This window comes from Corella eumyota, chromosome 3, assembly GCF_963082875.1.
Source record: "Corella eumyota chromosome 3, kaCorEumy4.1, whole genome shotgun sequence".
Classification (NCBI taxonomy): Eukaryota; Metazoa; Chordata; class Ascidiacea; order Phlebobranchia; family Corellidae; genus Corella; species Corella eumyota.
In genome coordinates, this window is record NC_137492.1 from 20,421,975 (window position 1) to 20,440,442 (window position 18,468).

General features: G+C 32.4%; 3 protein-coding genes across 3 annotated transcripts; all 3 read left to right on the forward strand.

Annotated features, from left to right (window-relative positions):
- The first annotated feature begins 8,832 nt into the window (after positions 1-8,832).
- On the forward strand, positions 8,833-9,501 carry LOC145745097 (tubulin-specific chaperone A-like). The gene has a single exon (XM_082563092.1). The coding sequence runs from the start codon at positions 8,866-8,868 to the stop codon at positions 9,187-9,189; it is 324 nt and encodes a 107-aa protein (XP_082419218.1). The 5' UTR covers positions 8,833-8,865; the 3' UTR covers positions 9,190-9,501.
- Positions 9,502-9,660: 159 nt separating this feature from the next.
- LOC145745092 (elongator complex protein 1-like) lies at positions 9,661-13,772 on the forward strand. Its single transcript, XM_082563086.1, has 2 exons — positions 9,661-12,954; positions 13,099-13,772. Exons 1-2 carry the CDS (start codon positions 9,661-9,663, stop codon positions 13,633-13,635), a joined length of 3,831 nt encoding a protein of 1,276 aa, XP_082419212.1. The 3' UTR covers positions 13,636-13,772.
- Positions 13,699-18,159, forward strand: LOC145745094 (protein KRI1 homolog). Its single transcript, XM_082563088.1, has 14 exons — positions 13,699-13,866; positions 13,930-14,105; positions 14,211-14,281; positions 14,382-14,511; positions 14,621-14,751; positions 15,102-15,234; positions 15,325-15,471; positions 15,591-15,707; positions 15,914-16,025; positions 16,411-16,469; positions 16,536-16,653; positions 16,736-16,866; positions 17,378-17,541; positions 17,631-18,159. The coding sequence occupies exons 1-14, from the start codon at positions 13,791-13,793 to the stop codon at positions 17,875-17,877; spliced, it is 1,812 nt and encodes a 603-aa protein (XP_082419214.1). The 5' UTR covers positions 13,699-13,790; the 3' UTR covers positions 17,878-18,159.
- Positions 18,160-18,468: the final 309 nt, after the last annotated feature.

Consider the following 18,468-nt stretch of genomic DNA (forward strand, 5'->3'; position numbering starts at 1 on the left):
GACAACGTACCCAACCACGACATATCTTCAAAAAAGTAAACAAAATATTAGAAAGTGGTCAAATGCAGGTGTAAACTTTGTATTTTCGTAATATACGCTATATAAGTGACGTCACAAATCGGGGGTTTTGACAACTTACCTATCATGTCGCTCCAATTTATTTTTGATATTTTGTAAAGAACAACGCACTTAATTACCACATATCTTCAAAAAAGTGAACAAAATATTAGAAAGTGGTCAAATACAAGTGTTAACTTTGTATTTTCGTAATATACGCTATATAAGTGACGTCACAAATTGGGGGTTTTGACAACTTACCTAGCATGTCGCTCCAATTTATTTTTGATATTTTGTAAAGAACAACGCACTTTATTACCACATATCTTCAAAAAAGTGAACAAAATATTAGAAAGTGGTCAAATGCAGGTGTAAACTTTGTATTTTCGTAATATACGCTATATAAGTGACGTCACAAATCGGGAGTTTTGACAACTTACCTATCATGTCGCTCCAATTTATTTTTAATATTTTGTAAGGAACAACGCACCCAACCACGACATATCTTCAAAAAAGTGAACAAAATATTAGAAAGTTGTCAAATACAGGTGTATACTTTGTATTTTCGTAATATACGCTATATAAGTGACGTCACAAATCGGGGGTTTTGACAACTTACCTAGCATGTCGCTTCAATTTATTTTTGATATTTTGTGAAAAACAACGTACCCAACAATTACATATTTTCAAAAAAGTGAACAAAATATTAGAAAGTGGTCAATTGCAGGTGTAAACTTTGTATTTTCATAATATACGCTATATAAGTGACGTCACAAATCGGGGGTTTTGACAACTTACCTATCATGTCGCTTCAATTTATTTTTGATATTTTGTAAAGAACCACGCACTTAATTACCACATATCTTCAAAAAAGTGAACAAAATATTAGAAAGTGGTCAAATACAGGTGTATACTTTGTATTTTCGTAATATACGCTATATAAGTGACGTCACAAATCGGGAGTTTTGACAACTTACCTAGCATGTCGCTTCAATTTATCTTTGATATTTTGTGAAAAACAACGTACCCAACAACGACATTGTTTCAAAAAAGTGAACAAAATATTAGAAAGTAGTCAAATGCAGGTGTAAACTTTGTATTTTCGTAATATTCGCTATATAAGTGACGTCAAAAATCGGGGGTTTTGACAACTTACCTAGCATGTCGCTTCAATTTATTTTTGATATTTTGTAAAGAACAACGCACTTTATTACCACATATCTTCAAAAAAGTGAACAAAATATTAGAAAGTGGTCAAATACAGGTGTTAACTTTGTATTTTCGTAATATACGCTATATAAGTGACGTCACAAATCGGGGGTTTTGACAACTTACCTATCATGTCGCTCCAATTTATTTTTGATATTTTGTAAGGAACAACGCACCTAACCACGACATACCTTCAAAAAAGTGAACAAAATATTAGAAAGTGGTCAAATACAGGTGTAAACTTTGTATTTTCGTAATATACGCTATATAAGTGACGTCACAAATCGGGGGTTTTGACAACTTACCTATCATGTCGCTTCAATTTATTTTTGATATTTTGTAAAGAACCACGCACTTTATTACCACATATCTTTAAAAAAGTGAACAAAATATTAGAAAGTGGTCAAATGCAGGTGTAAACTTTGTATTTTCATAATATACGCTATATAAGTGACGTCACAAATCAGGGGTTTTGACAACTTACCTATCATGTCGCTCCAATTTATTTTTGATATTTTGTAAGGAACAACGCACCCAACCACGACATACCTTCAAAAAAGTGAACAAAATATTAGAAAGTGGTCAAATACAGGTGTATTCTTTGTATTTTCGTAATATTCGCTATATAAGTGACGTCACAAATCGGGGGTTTTGACAACTTACCTAGCATGTCGCTTCAATTTATTTTTGATATTTTGTAAAGAACAACGCACTTTATTACCACATATCTTCAAAAAAGTGAACAAAATATTAGAAAGTGGTCAAATGCAGGTGTTAACTTTGTATTTTCGTAATATACGCTATATAAGTGACGTCACAAATCGGGGGTTTTGACAACTTACCTATCATGTCGCTCCAATTTATTTTTGATATTTTGTAAGGAACAACGCACCTAACCACGACATACCTTCAAAAAAGTGAACAAAATATTAGAAAGTGGTCAAATACAGGTGTAAACTTTGTATTTTCGTAATATACGCTATATAAGTGACGTCACAAATCGGGGGTTTTGACAACTTACTTATCATGTCGCTTCAATTTATTTTCGATATTTTGTAAAGAACCACGCACTTAATTACCACATATCTTCAAAAAAGTGAACAAAATATTAGAAAGTGGTTAAATACAGGTGTATACTTTGTATTTTCGTAATATACGCTATTTAAGTGACGTCACAAATCGGGGGGGTTTTGACAACTTACCTAGCATGTCGCTTCAATTTATTTTTGATATTTTGTGAAAAACAACGTACCCAACAACGACATCGTTTCAAAAAAGTGAACAAAATATTAGAAAGTGGTCAAATGCAGGTGTAAACTTTGTATTTTCATAATATACGCTATATAAGTGACGTCACAAATCGGGGGTTTTGACAACTTACCTATCATGTCGCTTCAATTTATTTTTGATATTTTGTAAGGAACAACGCACCCAACCACGACATACCTTCAAAAAAGTGAACAAAATATTAGAAAGTGGTCAAATACAGGTGTATACTTTGTATTTTCGTAATATACGCTATATAAGTGACGTCATAAATCGGGGGTTTTGACAACTTACCTAGCATGTCGCTTCAATTTATTTTTGATATTTTATGAAAAACAACGTACCCAACAACTACATATTTTCAAAAAAGTGAACAAAATATTAGAAAGTGGTCAAATGCAGGTGTAAACTTTGTATTTTATAAATATACGCTATATAAGTGACGTCACAAATCGGGGGTTTTGACAACTTACCTATCATGTCGCTTCAATTTATTTTTGATATTTTGTAAAGAACCACGCACTTAATTACCACATATCTTCAAAAAAGTGAACAAAATATTAGAAAGTGGTCAAATACAGGTGTTAACTTTGTATTTTCGTAATATACGCTATTTAAGTGACGTCACAAATCGGGGGTTTTGACAACTTACCTATCATGTCGCTTCAATTTATTTTTAATATTTTGTAAAGAACAACGCACTTAATTACGACATATTTTCAAAAAAGTGAACGAAATATTAGAAAGTGGTCAAATGCAGGTGTAAACTTTGTATTTTCGTAATATACGCTATATAAGTGACGTCACAAATCGGGGGTTTTGACAACTTACCTAGCATGTCGCTCCAATTTATTTTTGATATTTTGTAAGGAACAACGCACCCAACCACGACATACCTTCAAAAAAGTGAACAAAATATTAGAAAGTGGTCAAATACAGGTGTATTCTTTGTATTTTCGTAATATTCGCTATATAAGTGACGTCAAAAATCGGGGGTTTTGACAACTTACCTAGCATGTCGCTTCAATTTATTTTTGATATTTTGTAAAGAACAACGCACTTTATTACCACATATCTTCAAAAAAGTGAACAAAATATTAGAAAGTGGTCAAATGCAGGTGTTAACTTTGTATTTTCGTAATATACGCTATATAAGTGACGTCACAAATCGGGGGTTTTGACAACTTACCTATCATGTCGCTCCAATTTATTTTTGATATTTTGTAAGGAACAACGCACCTAACCACGACATACCTTCAAAAAAGTGAACAAAATATTAGAAAGTGGTCAAATACAGGTGTAAACTTTGTATTTTCGTAATATACGCTATATAAGTGACGTCACTAATCGGGGGTTTTGACAACTTACCTATCATGTCGCTTCAATTTATTTTTGATATTTTGTGAAGGACAACGTACCCAACAAAGACATATTTTCAAAAAAGTGAACAAAATATTAGAAAGTGGTCAAATACAGGTGTAAACTTTGTATTTTCGTAATATACGCTATATAAGTGACGTCACAAATCGGGGGTTTTCATAACTTACCTATCATGTCGCTTCAATTTATTTTTGATATTTTGTAAAGAACAACGCACTTAATTACCACATATCTTCAAAAAAGTGAACAAAATATTAGAAAGTAGTCAAATACAGGTGTTAACTTTGTATTCTCGTAATATACGCTATATAAGTGACGTCACAAATCGGGGGTTTCGACAACTTACCTATCATGTCGCTTCAATTTATTTTTGATATTTTGTAAAGAACAACGCACTTAATTACGACATACCTTCAAAAAAGTGAACAAAATATTAGAAAGTGGTCAAATACAGGTGTAAACTTTGTATTTTCGTAATATACGCTATATAAGTGACGTTACAAATCGGGGGTATTGACAACTTACCTAGCATGTCGCTCCAATTCTTTTTTTATATTTGGTGGAGGACAACCTACCCAACCACGACATATTTTTAAAAAAGTGAACAAAATATTAGAAAGTGGTCAAATGCAGGTGTAAACTTTGTATTTTCGTAATATACGCTATATAAGTGACGTCACAAATCGGGGGTTTTGACAACTTACCTAGCATGTCGCTCCAATTTATTTTTGATATTTTGTGGAGGACAACGTACCCAACTACGACATATCTTTAAAAAAGTGAACAAAATATTAGAAAGTGGTCAAATGCAAGTGTAAACTTTGTATTTTCGTAATATACGCTATATAAGTGACGTCACAAATCGGGGTTTGACAACTTACCTATCATGTCGCTCCAATTTATTTTTGATATTTTGTAAGGAAAAACGTACCCAACCACGGCATACCTTTAAAAAAGTGAACAAAATATTAGAAAGTGGTCAAATACAGGTGTAAACTTTGTGTTTTCGTAATATACGCTATATATGTGACGTCACAAATCGGGTGTTTTAACAACTTACCTATCATGTCGCTCCAATTTATTTTTTATATTTTTGAGGACAACGTACCCAACAACGACATTCCAAAATATATTAACATAAAATGTTCATTCCACAATTTTGGAAAAAATTTGCAATTTTGTAAAGTGTCATCCTAATTAAATATAATTTTTCCAAATTTTAAAGGGTGTTTTAATAATTTAATTCTATTTAAAATAGCTAAGTAAGAAAAATTATCCACATGCACTAAAGAAGTTAAATAGGCATCGACGACGTATTTTAAAAACCAACAGATGTTGTAATTAATGTAATATTGCATTATTTTATTATGCATATCATTGGAGTGATAATAAATTATTGTTGCCAAGTCAAGCCAATGTATATTTTGATTATCAACATTTTTAAAAGCGATATCACAAAAATTGGTAACTTTAAAAAATTATCGTATAGACCAATTAGATTCGTAATATTTTAAATGTCAGCATTTATCATCTCAATTGTTTTAATTTTTAATTGGTTTATGGAGTGTTTTTGTAATAAATTTTGTTAATCTACCGATGGTAAAGGCTGTGAATTTGATGACGTATTTTCAAATTTTAGCCTTTTCGCTGATTCGTGTAAAATCCCTTGTTTCTGCGTTTTTGCTTTTTAAATGAAGAAACACCAACAGCGTCATTTTAAATGGGGACTTCTTTTTTGCTTTAAAGGTTGTGTTTTTGCATATGTTTTATTTTCCTTAATAAGTTTCCTACCCATTTTTAAATTAATGAATTCGCTTGAAAACTGTTTTCGGTTTCAATAATTTCTTTATGATATTGCTTTACGAAATGGTCCAAACCAGAACTACGTTTACAATAAAGATTTGTTTATTTAAGTTCCTTAAAATCTTGTTCTATTAAACTTAGAGTAAGGTTGTTGGTTAAAACCGATTGTAAAGAACAGTCTAGCATACTTTTAACAAGTGTGATTATCAAAATTGGAGCGACATAATAGGTAAGTTGTCAAAACCCCCGATTTGTGACGTCACTTCTATAGCGTATATTACGAAAATACAAAGTTTACACCTGTATTTGACCACTTTCTAATATTTTGTTCCCTTTTTTGAAAATATGTCGTGGTTGGGTGCGTTGTTCCTTACAAAATATCAAAAATAAATTGGAGCGACATGATAGGTAAGTTGTCAAAACCCCCGATTTGTGACGTCACTTATATAGCGTATATTACGAAAATACAAAGTTAACACCTGTATTTGACCATTTTCTAATATGTTGTTCACTTTTTTAAAGATATGTGGTAATTAAGTGCGTTGTTCTTTACAAAATATCAAAAATAAATTGACGCGACATGATAGGTAAGTTGTCAAAACCCCCGATTTGTGACGTCACTTATATAGCGTATATTACGAAAATACAAAGTTTACACCTGCATTTGACCACTTTCTAATATTTTGTTCACGTTTTTAAAAATATTTCGTTGTTAGGTACGTTGTCCTCCACAAAATATCAAAAATAATTTGGAGCGACATGATAGGTAAGTTGTCAAAACCCCCGATTTGTGACGTCACTTATATAGTGTTACAAGATAAGTTTGATAGTCTCGTAATTTAGCCTAACGTTTAGGTGGCGATATAATAAAGGTCCTAATTGTATTAAACCCTCACCCTTAACTGTTTAGTAGGACGAGACGATTTCCCTAATTTAGTAAAGCCTAGGATACCCCGCTTTAACGGTCCACCGTAAAAACCAAGTTGGCTAACTCTGTTATTTATATTAACATGTACGGTAGGTGTGTAAACTTACTTTTAGTATTCGATAAAAACTACTAAAACAATACTTGCAATAAAAACATAAGAGTAATAAAACAGTATAAAAACAATACAACTACACCTAACCGCACCCAAGTCAGCACTAACCTTGTGGTAGGCGCTACATTTCCGTTTAGGGCAAGAAATCCTGATAAGGTTAATTAATTAGATATACTAGGGCATATACAGACTATCAGGTGTCAGGAGCCACTGACGCATGACAAAACATATATGTTACAATAGCGTATATTACGAAAATACAAAGTTTACACCTGTATTTGACCACTTTCTGATATCTTGTTCAATTTTTTGAAAATATGTCGTTGTTGGGTACGTTGTTCCTTACAAAATATCAAAAATAAATTGGAGCGACATGATAGGTAAGTTGTCGAAACCCCCGATTTGTGACGTCACTTATATAGCGTATATTACGAAAACACAAAGTTTACACTTGTATTTGACCACTTTCTAATATTTTGTTCACTTTTTTGAAAATATGTCGTGGTTGGGAGCGTTGTTCCTTACAAAATATCAAAAATAAATTGGAGCGACATGATAGGTAAGTTGTCAAAACCCCCGATTTGTGACGTCTCTTATATAGCGTATATTACGAAAACACAAAGTTTACACTTGTATTTGACCACTTTTTAATAGTTTGTTCCCTTTTTTGAAGATATGTGGTAATTAAGTGCGTTGTTCTTTACAAAATATCAAAAATAAATTGACGCGACATGCTAGGTAAGTTGTCACAACCCCCGATTTGTGACGTCACTTATATAGCGTAAATTACGAAAATACAAAGTTTACACCTGCATTTGACCACTTTCTAATATTTTGTTCACTTTTTTAAAAATATGTCGTTGTTGTGTACGTTGTCCTCCACAAAATATCAAAAATAAATTGGAGCGACATGATAGGTAAGTTGTCAAAACTCCCGATTTGTGACGTCACTTATATAGCGTATATTACGAAAACACAAAGTTTACACCTGTATTTGACCACTTTCTAATATTTTGTTCACTTTTTTGAAGGTATGTCGTGGTTGGGTACGTTGTCCTTCACCAAATATAAAAAAAGAATTGAAGGGACATGATAGGTAAGTTGTCAAAACCCCCGATTTGTGACGTCAGTAATAACACGTATTTCAGTTCAGTACAAAAGTTTACCCCTGCTTTTAACAATTTTTTAATGTTTTGTTTAATTTTATTTTAATTTTAAAGTGTTAATAACCTTGCTAACTTGTTCTATATTAGGTTTGGTTTTAATTTTTTTCCTTTGAAGGGGCTATTTTATACCGTTATTTTTTGTATTGTATGATTATAAAATATTTGGAATCACTGTTTTTTATAATTATCCGCCCAAGCAAAATTCTCTGCTACTCTCTGCCAGCTCTCTGGCAGAAAGGTGGTGGTGTGCTTTTGTATATTTTAACTTTTCATGTCAGATTTAGATTAAGGTTTTAATGGTATTTGTCGGTAAGTTGTAGTTAATATGTTGATATATATTAGATACAAATACGGGCACCGAACAGCAGAACAGAAAGTTTTTTAATTGTAAATTTACAAAGTCAACATCAAGACTTTTGCGTTAAAATTTAACTTTTAAACCAACTCTAAAAGGATCTCTATTAGCTGACTAGTTTTGCAAGCCCGGTTTAATATGTTTTAAAAGGTACAACTTAATCCAACTTACGAGTCAGATGTGTTAATGGATAAACTAAATATGTTAGGGTTAGGGTAAGGGTTTAATTTATGCAACCTCTTTGTTTAATTACATGTGCCGTATTTCGTTACACACCCTGTTTATGTAGGGGTAAATGAACCCAAAAACTTTAGTAACATTACGTTTAATTTACCTTAATAGCTTTAACGATTTTAATGTTATGTGTAACTAATTACCATTTAACGAAATTACTTTTTTGATTGACTGTGCCCACCTATGAATGGTTAAACATTTTAAACAAGATTCTGATAGTTGGCAGAGGGAACTTCCAGTTTAAACCTTATATTTAAAGTTTGTTTAAGCCTTTAAGAACATAATACTAATTAAAAAGTTGTTGTAACTTTTTATAGAAACATTTAAGGTCGATTTAAAAAAAAAAGTTTTCAAAATGGAAGGAGTTTTAAAAAAGATTCGAATTCAAACTGGAGTAGTGAAGAGGATTTCAAAAGAAGAGAAAATGTACAGAGAAGAGGCAAAAGGAATCGAGGAACAACTTGTGAAGATGAAGGCATCCAACGAGGATGAATATGTGATCCGGAAGAGAGAGCAGGTCTTGGAGGAATCAAGGATGATGATTCCTGATTGTCAGAAGAGGTTAAAGTCCGGAGTGGAACAACTGACAACTTTGTTGGAGCAAAATGAGGATTGTAAAAAGGAGGATCTTTACATCTCAGCAAAGAGCATCCTGGAGGAGATTGGTGGACTTTCTTAGGAAGAAGAGTTTGTTGATGTAGATTTTTAGTCAAATTATTAAACATTAATTTAAATTTTTAAACATTTGATTTTATTTACAAACTGATTGTAATTTCTGTAGGTTTAAGTTAAGCTTTAATTTGACAATGTTGAAGCAAATTTACCGGATTATTTTAAACAATTAATGAGTGTTTTTACATGTAAGCTGTGTATCACATGGTAATAATTTAATTTAAAAAATTTTGTAAACTTATTTAAATACAGTTATTTAAAATTTGGAAAACTTATTTAAATACAGTTATTTGTAGTTATTTAAATTCCCTCAAATATTAAAAAAAAATTAGTTTTAATTAGAACTTAATAATCTTCGTGTTATTGTAAAATATTTTTAGTTTGCTTTTTAGTTTTTTGTTGAATTTTTGCTTATTATTAGATTTGTTAATTTTTCATTTATTTTAATTTAGAAAACTTTATGTAAAATAAAAAAACAATGAAAAACTTAAAACTGCTGTGTCATGATGAGTTTTCAATTCCTGAAAGTTCAACGAGTTTCAGTTTTGATTTGGAAACCCTGAGAATATATTTTGCATTAAAAAACAAAATTCAAGGTTTCGAAAGCAAGTCAGAAATTTTTTCGGTTGATTTATCCTTACAAGAGCCACCACTAGAGGGGGATATTGTTGACATCGAGTTTTTGTGCGGTGAAGAACAATTATGTGTGGTCATGCGGAACGGGGAGATCTTATTGGTCAACGTCGTGACAGCAGGTATTGAGTTTGTTGGTGCACTTGATTGTGATGTCATAAAGATGAACTGGAGTCCCGATCAAGAAATTCTTTTGCTTGTTTGTAGTCGTGGCAACCTAGTTGTCATGAACCGAGATTTTCAACCAATCACAGAGCTTGATATTTGCGCCGAATCATTCGGGGAAGGAGAGTTTGTGAATGTCGGTTGGGGAAAAAAAGAAACCCAATTTCAAGGTTCGGCGGGAAAATATAATTCCATTAAACACGAGGAAACCACGAAAGTTGTTGAGGATCAGGGAGGGATCAATGTTGTGTGGAGGGGGGACGGACAATATTTTGCAGTCAGTTCGTTTGAGGATAAACAGAGAAAGTTTCGGGTTTGGAACAGAGATTGCGAGTTGCAGTTCACGAGCGAGAAACTTGCCGGACTGGAAAGCACGTTGACATGGCAACCATCGGGGACATTACTGGCAGCGACTCAGCAAAAACCTCATCGCTACGACGTTGTTTTCTTTGAGTTGAACGGGCTCCAACATGGTGAGTTTACTCTTCCATTTATTGACCGCAAAGTTAAGAAACTCGAGTGGAACTCAAACTCCAAAGTTTTACTCGTCTTGTCTGAGTTTGAAAACAAATCGAGTTTACAACTTTGGACTTGTTCTAATTATCACTGGGCTTTAAAATATGAGGTTTACTTGGATGAGGTGAACTTGGTTGTAGCATGGGACAGCGAGGATCAATATTTGTTGCATGTTTTATTAAAAAGTGGAATTTATAATTCCTTCAAGTTTTCTCCTTGTATTGATTATGATCTTGGTAGAAATTCCAGCGTTGCCGTTATAGATGGAACTAAATTAAAAATGACACCATTTGGTCACATGGTTGTGCCTCCACCAATGAGTGCGTACGACCTTGAGTTTAAATGTCAAGTTCGTTGTGTTGCATTTCCAGAGTTTCCAACCGAAAATGAACAACTCTGTGTTTTGTTAAATACTGGGGAATTATTTTTTTTATCTGACAACGCTGAAGGTTCTAGCGATCAGGTTAAAGTAAACTTGGTTGCTGCTGGAGGAAACGGGTTTAAGGTCAAAACAAAAATTTTAAAATTTAACTTTTCTCACAAAATAAATATCGAGGATTCAAATCTTGTAACTTTAAGGCGTTTGAAGTGGGTCAAACCAAACCAAATTGTGATCGTCGGGTCAGTTTTAAAAGAAGATGAACTTTTTTTGTTTAAAATAAATTCACAACAGCTTGAATTAATAAATTCAATTGAAATTGGAGGAAATGTTGTCGGATTGTGTTGCCAACATTCTGAGGAATTAAATTTAATTATTCAGTTAAATAACGGAAACATTTTGAAAACTGATTTTAATTCCGTCGAAGAATATTTAGATTTTAAGGGAAAAACGATTAAACTTCCTTCTATTGCATCACAAATGGTTGTTTGTAAGATGAACAATACCCCATTGTTACTCACATTGACCCCACAACGACAATTGAGGTTTGGGAGCCAGATTGTCAGCTCCGATTGTTCCTCGTTTGCTCTTCACGATGAGTTTCTGATCTTCACAACTTCCAAACATCAATTGCTGTTTATTCCGAGGGATTATGACATCACAACTTCAATAAATCATGACATCACAGTTGATCTTTCAAGGTCATTGGAGCGAGGGTCAACGATTGTAACAGTGACCCCAAGTGGTACAAAAGTTATTCTACAAATGCCCAGAGGAAATTTGGAGTTAATTCACCCCCGCCCTCTAGTGTTAAGTGTTGTTAAACGAGCATTGAATAATTCCCAGTACAAAACAGCTTTTACTTTAATGAGAAAACACAGAATTAACTTAAACTTAATTTACGATCATGACCCTGTGAAGTTCACTTCAGAGGTCGCGACCTTTGTTCAACAACTCAACTCTGTGACCTTTCTTAACATCTTCCTTTGTGACATCATTAATGAGGACGTTACCATGACAATGTACAGTAAATTTTATTCTCAAGATTTAGAAGTCAAAAAATCTTTGTTTTCTGTAGAAAAAAATAAAATTGACGAAGTTTGTGAGATTTTGCTTCAACAACTTTTAAAAGAAGATCGAAATGTTTTTCTTCTTTCTATTTTGACCGCTCATGTGCGAAAATCAACACCCCAAATCGAGGAAGCATTGAACCATATCCGAGAGGTCAAACAATCGTCAAGCTTGTTAGTTAACGAGGGATTAAAACATTTACATGTTTTGGTGGATGGGAGGGTTTTGTACAATGATTCACTCGCAACTTATGACTTGGAACTAGCTTTAATGGTCGCCCAAGTTTCAAATAACGACCCCAAAGAATATATTCCTTTTCTCAATGAATTGAAAAGCCATGGTGAGAATTATCGGCGGTATAAAATCGATGTTCATTTAAAAAAGTTTTCTCGGGCTCTTGGAAATATTTCAAAGTGTCCAAACCACTTTGAGGAGTGTGTGGAGTTGATTAAAACCCACAATTTATATCGAGAGGCTTTGAGTTTGTTCGATGTTAATTCTGCGAACTATAAAGAAGTTAGTAACTTGTACGGGGAGCATTTAACAGGAAAACACTGCTACGAGGAGGCTGGGGTTATTTTCTACAGAAGTGGGTTTTATAAAAGGGCCTTGAAATGTTTTTCTGCATCTTGTAACTGGCACCATGCTTTGAATTGTGCTCTGGCTTTAAAGTACTCAGACAATGAAGTTAAAACTTTGGCTCAAACCTTATCTGCGGCATTGGAAGCAAAAGGAAGAATAGAAGAAGCTTCACATCTGCTTGAACATGAGGTCAAGGATTACAAAAGTGCAGTGACCTTGTTAATTAAAGGTCAATACTGGGAGCAAGCTTTTAGGGTTATTAAAGTTCATGATCTCACAGATTTGATTGACAGTTGTTTGGTTCCAGCAATGCAAGAAAGAAGCTCGGAGTTGATTTCCTGCATCCAAGGATATTCCTCAAAGTTCGATCAGTTTTATAATCGCTTGGTGATTGTGCGCGAACTTAAAGCCAAACAAAAACTTATGGTAAGACAATTTTAAAACTATTTTCAGTTGTTATTGTAAAAATATTAAATTAATTTAAAACTATATTTTCGGTCAAATTTTAAAGTTTGTTTTTACCTAAAGTAGCTAATTTCTGCTTTAAAAGCTAAAATATTTTAATTTTAGAGTTTAACGGAAGGTGGTGACCTTGACTCTGACATTGCCTCGGACTTTGGCAGCACATACACTGGAGGGAGCCAATCAAGTGTGTCCACTAGGGGGAGTGGCAGGACAGCAAAAAGTCGAAAAAAACAGGAACGGAAAAGATTCTCGTTACGGGAAGGTTCAAGGTACGAGGAGGAGGGGTTGTTGAAGGTTTTGGGCGAACTTTACACGAGTCTTAACACAATTAAATCCACTGTTCACAACTTGGTCATGACTCTTGCTCTGTTTCACATTGACGGAGTCGACCTTCAAACTTTGTACAAATCGACGAGGGACATTTTCACCAAGTTTATTCCATCGATTTGGACAATTCCATCTAGCGGTGATGTCATCAGTGATGATGTCATAGGGTCACAAGCGACAGTGAATAATATTGTTTCATCTTTTAACGCTAGAGGTCGAGAGTTTACCACCCTTAATGACCTTGAAATTTATATTCCACCTAAATTTGAGGATAAAGTTAAATGTGGGATGTATTTGTACGATAAAAAACTTTAAATATTAAAACAAATTTATTTAGTAAATAGTTGGAAATTTGGGATAACTTGTTGCAATATTTCAATCACATTTTTGCCATTTTTTTCCATAACATGTAATGTTCCTACCTTTAGTGCAAAACTAATTAGTTTCCTACCTTTAGATTTTAATTAAAAATGAATGAATTAACAATTAATAAAGAATTTGCCGACAAATATGACAAGTATAGGAAAAAGGAAGAATTCCAAAGATGTAAGAATTTAACAAAATAACAAATTATTGGTAACTTATAAAATGTCCTTTTTTTCCTTCCAGTAAAGGATAAATACGGAAGAGAAGATACAGGAACATCTAGTGACACAACATCCGATGAAGAAGAGGATCCAAAACTGGAGGAAAACTTCTTTAAAGTCCTCACCAAGCTCAAGAACAAGGATCCGAAAATTTATGACAAAAATGAAAATTTTTTCCAAGATTCTTCGACTGGATCTGTGAGTTTAATAAATTTACGTTCATTATCTTTAGCTTTTGATGCTTATTTAAAATATTTTGAATTTAATGGCATATTTAAAGTTATTGAAAATGTTTTGTTGTAGGAGAAAGAGAAAAAGGAAAAACCTTTTTTACTTCGCGATTATGAGAGAAAGGTGATTTTAGAAAAAGGGGGGTAAGAGAAAAATTCAAGATTTTAAAACTTGGACAAAAACATTTTTTAGTCAAAAATTGTGTTTTATAGATGTTAACTTAAAATGTTTTTTTATTTTCAGAGTTTATGAAAATGAGAAACAAAATGAGCATAAAAGTTATTTTGGTGAACTTGAAAAACTTAAAAAAGATTTAATTGAAGCAACAAACGATGAGAAAGCTGACGACGATTTCCTCAAGGTTAAGGAAAAGGTAGAATCTGTTTCTCCACCTTCAAATATGATTTCTGATAAACTTTTATGTAATAGAAATATTTTAAAGTTAAAATCCAAACATAAAAAAAATAATTTAAATTTTCCAGAGTTTGAGTGAAAGAAATTTACTTGAAATTCGAGTTGAGGAATTGGATGAGTATTGGAAGGACCCGGAGTTGAATAAAGATGAAAAATATTTGAGGGATTATTTACTGGGGGAGAAATATAAAGAAGAATTGTGAGTTTAAAATTTTTAATTTTAATCTAAAAAATCTTTTAAGCTGACAGGCAGCATGTTGTATTGGTTAGAAAACCTGGTTTTACTATATAAGGCCTTGGGTTCGATGCCCACTACACTCATGCTGTAGCCCCCTTGAATAAGGTGATATAAACGGTATAAACTCCTGCTGAGCCAGCACTTAATCAGCAGCTTAATAAAAATTATAATCCATATAATATTCCAAACTGATTACTTGAGACTGGGTCGGAGTAACTGATGTTACTTTATGATGAGGTCGCGCGTTTGTTCTGCTTTAAGCTTTAAGTTCTTCCTCAGTTCGTGATGATAAAATAATAAAAAATGTTTAGAGAAGATGAAGATAGCAACAATGGAGATGAAAGTGACAATGAGAACAATGAGAACAATGAGTTGTTTGTGATGAAACAAGAGAAGTTCGAACACAAATTTAATTTCAGATTCCAAGAGCCTGACGCTGAATTTGTAAGAATTTAAAACTTTGTTATTTAAAAAGAATTTAATTAAGTTAACAAAATTTAAGTTGAACTAATTAACTAATTAATAAAATTCAAGGTTAAAAGTTATCCTAGAACAATTGGTAACTCTGTAAGGAGAGAGAGCAAAACAAAAAGAAAAAGGTTGGAACGAAGAGAGAGAAGGGAGCAGGAAAAAAAGAAAAAGGGGGAAGAAATAAAAAGATTAAAACAACTCAAGCGAGAAGTAAATTTAAAAAAAATTTAAATGGCTTAAAATTAATTTAATGTTTTGCCTTTTTTTTTATTAACTGTTTTATTTTAACTTAATAAAATTTGTTGAATTCCCCAAACATTTTGTTGCAGGAAATTTTGAACAAAATGACAAAATTACAAGAAGCAAGCGGAAACCCTGAAATCAAATTTAATGAAAAAGATCTTGAGAAAGATTTTGATTCGAACGAATACGACAAACGAATGAAGGTGAACTTTTTAGATTATTTTGAATCAAATTAGAGTTTAGGGTCTTGTGTTTGATCCTTGCTGTCTGCTTATTAAAGCTTTTAACAATCTTAGAATTATCCACAAAACTAAAAGGTTAAATGTAACCACAACTTTGTTTATCCACAGTAAATTAAGTTAATTTGACTTATTTTTAAACAACTTTTTTAAAACTAAATTATTTTCAGGATTTATTCGATGCAGAATTTTACTCCAAAGAAGAAATCGAAAAACCAGTTTTCTCCGACATTGACAATGACTTTGTGGAGGAATCAGATGATTGGGACCAGTTTAATTGTGGTAATTTTTTTTTTGAATATATCTTTATTCTCGAGGTGAGAAAGTCGAATACGCGACCTAAACATAGAGTAACATAAGTTACCCCGACCCATTCTCAAGTTGCCTGTGGCAGTTTGGGATATTACAGATTATAATTTCCCGGTAATTATGCTGCTGATTAAGTGCTGGCTTAGCAGGAATTTATACTGTTTATAGTGCCTTACTCAAGGCCACTACAGCATGAGAACTGTAGTGTAGAAAGTGTTCTTACCACCACACCACGCTGTTGATATAATTAATTGTTTAATAATGGTTACTTGTTAATTTATTTGTTGTTTTAAATTAAACATTGGTCACAGGATTACTAATTGTTAATTAATAATTAAAATAATTTACTTGATTTAAGGTGATGAAAGTGAGTATTACAATGGGGAAACTCCCGAATGTGAGCAAGATGATTTTAATGTAAGAGATGCAAAATATTTTTATGTAAATTATGAATTAATTAATTTTAATTAAATTAATTTACAGATGGATTGTGATTTTGAACCGAAGGAAAAGAAAAAAACTAAAAATTTTGAGAAAAAAACGAAAAAGAAATCAGCTTTTTATGAGGCAGTTGCAAAGAAGAAACCGATATTTAATCCAGGTAAAAATATATTTTGGAAGATAAATATTCTTTACTTTCAGCTAATTACGTGAATACATTTACAGAGTAAAATATTTTTTAGATGAAAAAAGTTTTGAAGAATTTTTGGACGAATATTACGCACTGGATTATGAAGATCTTGTTGGGGGAATTCCCTGTCGTTTTAAGTACAAAAAAGTTCCGGCTAATGACTTCGGGCTCACAACAGAGGAGGTAACTTTATTTTTTATCCTGTTTTGGGCCAACCTAGCATCCTTAACACTGAGTAACATTTGTTACCCTGACCCAGTCTCGATTGCCTATGGTAGTTTGAAATATTACTTTATGGGCAGCTTGGTGTAGTGGTAAGAACACTTGGCTTCAATACATGGGGTACTGGGTTCGATCCCCACTGATCTCATGCTGTAACGCCTTTAAGTAAGGCGTTGTCACTGGTATAAGTTCCTGCTGAGCCAACACTTAGTTTGCAGCATTAATATTGGGCAATTATTATCTATAATATCCTAAACTTGTAAAGACAACTCGAGGCTGAGTTGGGGTAACTGATGTTTTACTCAGTGTTAGGGTTATAAAGTCGACTTTTCCACATTGAGTAAAAATATAGAAAAATCTGATAACTAAATTTTATTATCTTGTAGAAACATTGGGGAATAATTTTTGTTATTTTAAAATTGTTTTAAAATCTTAAATTAGTTATATAATTAAATAATTAAATAATTTTCAGATCCTGGCTTCGGACAACCAGACCTTAAATTCCTGGTGTTCACTGAAGCATGTCGTTGAACAACGAAGCGAAATCGATGAAAAATATTGGATCCGAAAGTTCAAGAGTAAATCGAGGATAAAGAAAAGAAAACATTTCGCACATCTCAACAAACCAGCCACAAGGTGGGGTTGTATTTATTTTATGCACTTCCACTTTTATTTTATCCACTTTTTATTTCAAATAAATTTTCACCACAAATTTAATTTTAAAGTGAGACGAGCTCAGACCAAAAAGTTGTTAGAAAGAAATTAAATTCTCGACAACGGAGAAGGAAAAAAGAACGCGAAGATCGACTTCGTGCGCTCTCTGATGACATCACAAACAATGTGTCTATGATGTCATCAAATAATAACGAAAAATCGATAAAACTTAAAAGATTGTCGAAATTGAATGAAAGTCGGTTAGAAGCTTATGGAATCAAACCGAAAAAACTTGTGAAAAAAATTAAATACGGATAACTGTAATTTGCGGATGATTTGTTTTTAAGTTATAACTGCAAGTTAAGTTCGTGGGATTTGGAAATAAATTTAATTTGAAATTCAATTTTGTTTTTAATTTTGGTTTCGTTAAAATATTACTCGAGTTGTTTTTTAAATTCCATATTTGGGCACAATAAGAGAAAAATTCTCCTAAAGTTAAACTTTTTGACAAAAGCTTTAGGAATTCCCCTATAGTTAAACTAGCATCCAACTCCTTTTTATGTTTATTTTAAAACAAAAATTTGAGCAATATGAAAAGAAAGTCACAACAGAATTCCTAATATAACCCCTAAAGTTGAACTAGTTTATTGTTTGCTTTCTTTTGTGTCTGGGGTTTTTGTTTGTTGAAACGCTTCGTGTGAATTGTAAGAGTTTAGGCTTTTGTCAAGACCGTGTACTTCGTTTTCTCATTTTTTTAAAATTATAACAGTTTATGGTTCAAAAATTTGATTAAATTTTTATATTAGGATGTAGTATTGGGTTTTAATTTTTACTGTTATTAATTTACTTTAGTTTGCGTTCTTTTTATTTAAAATACTCAGAACTAAGATTAAAAATTTTAAAAAATTA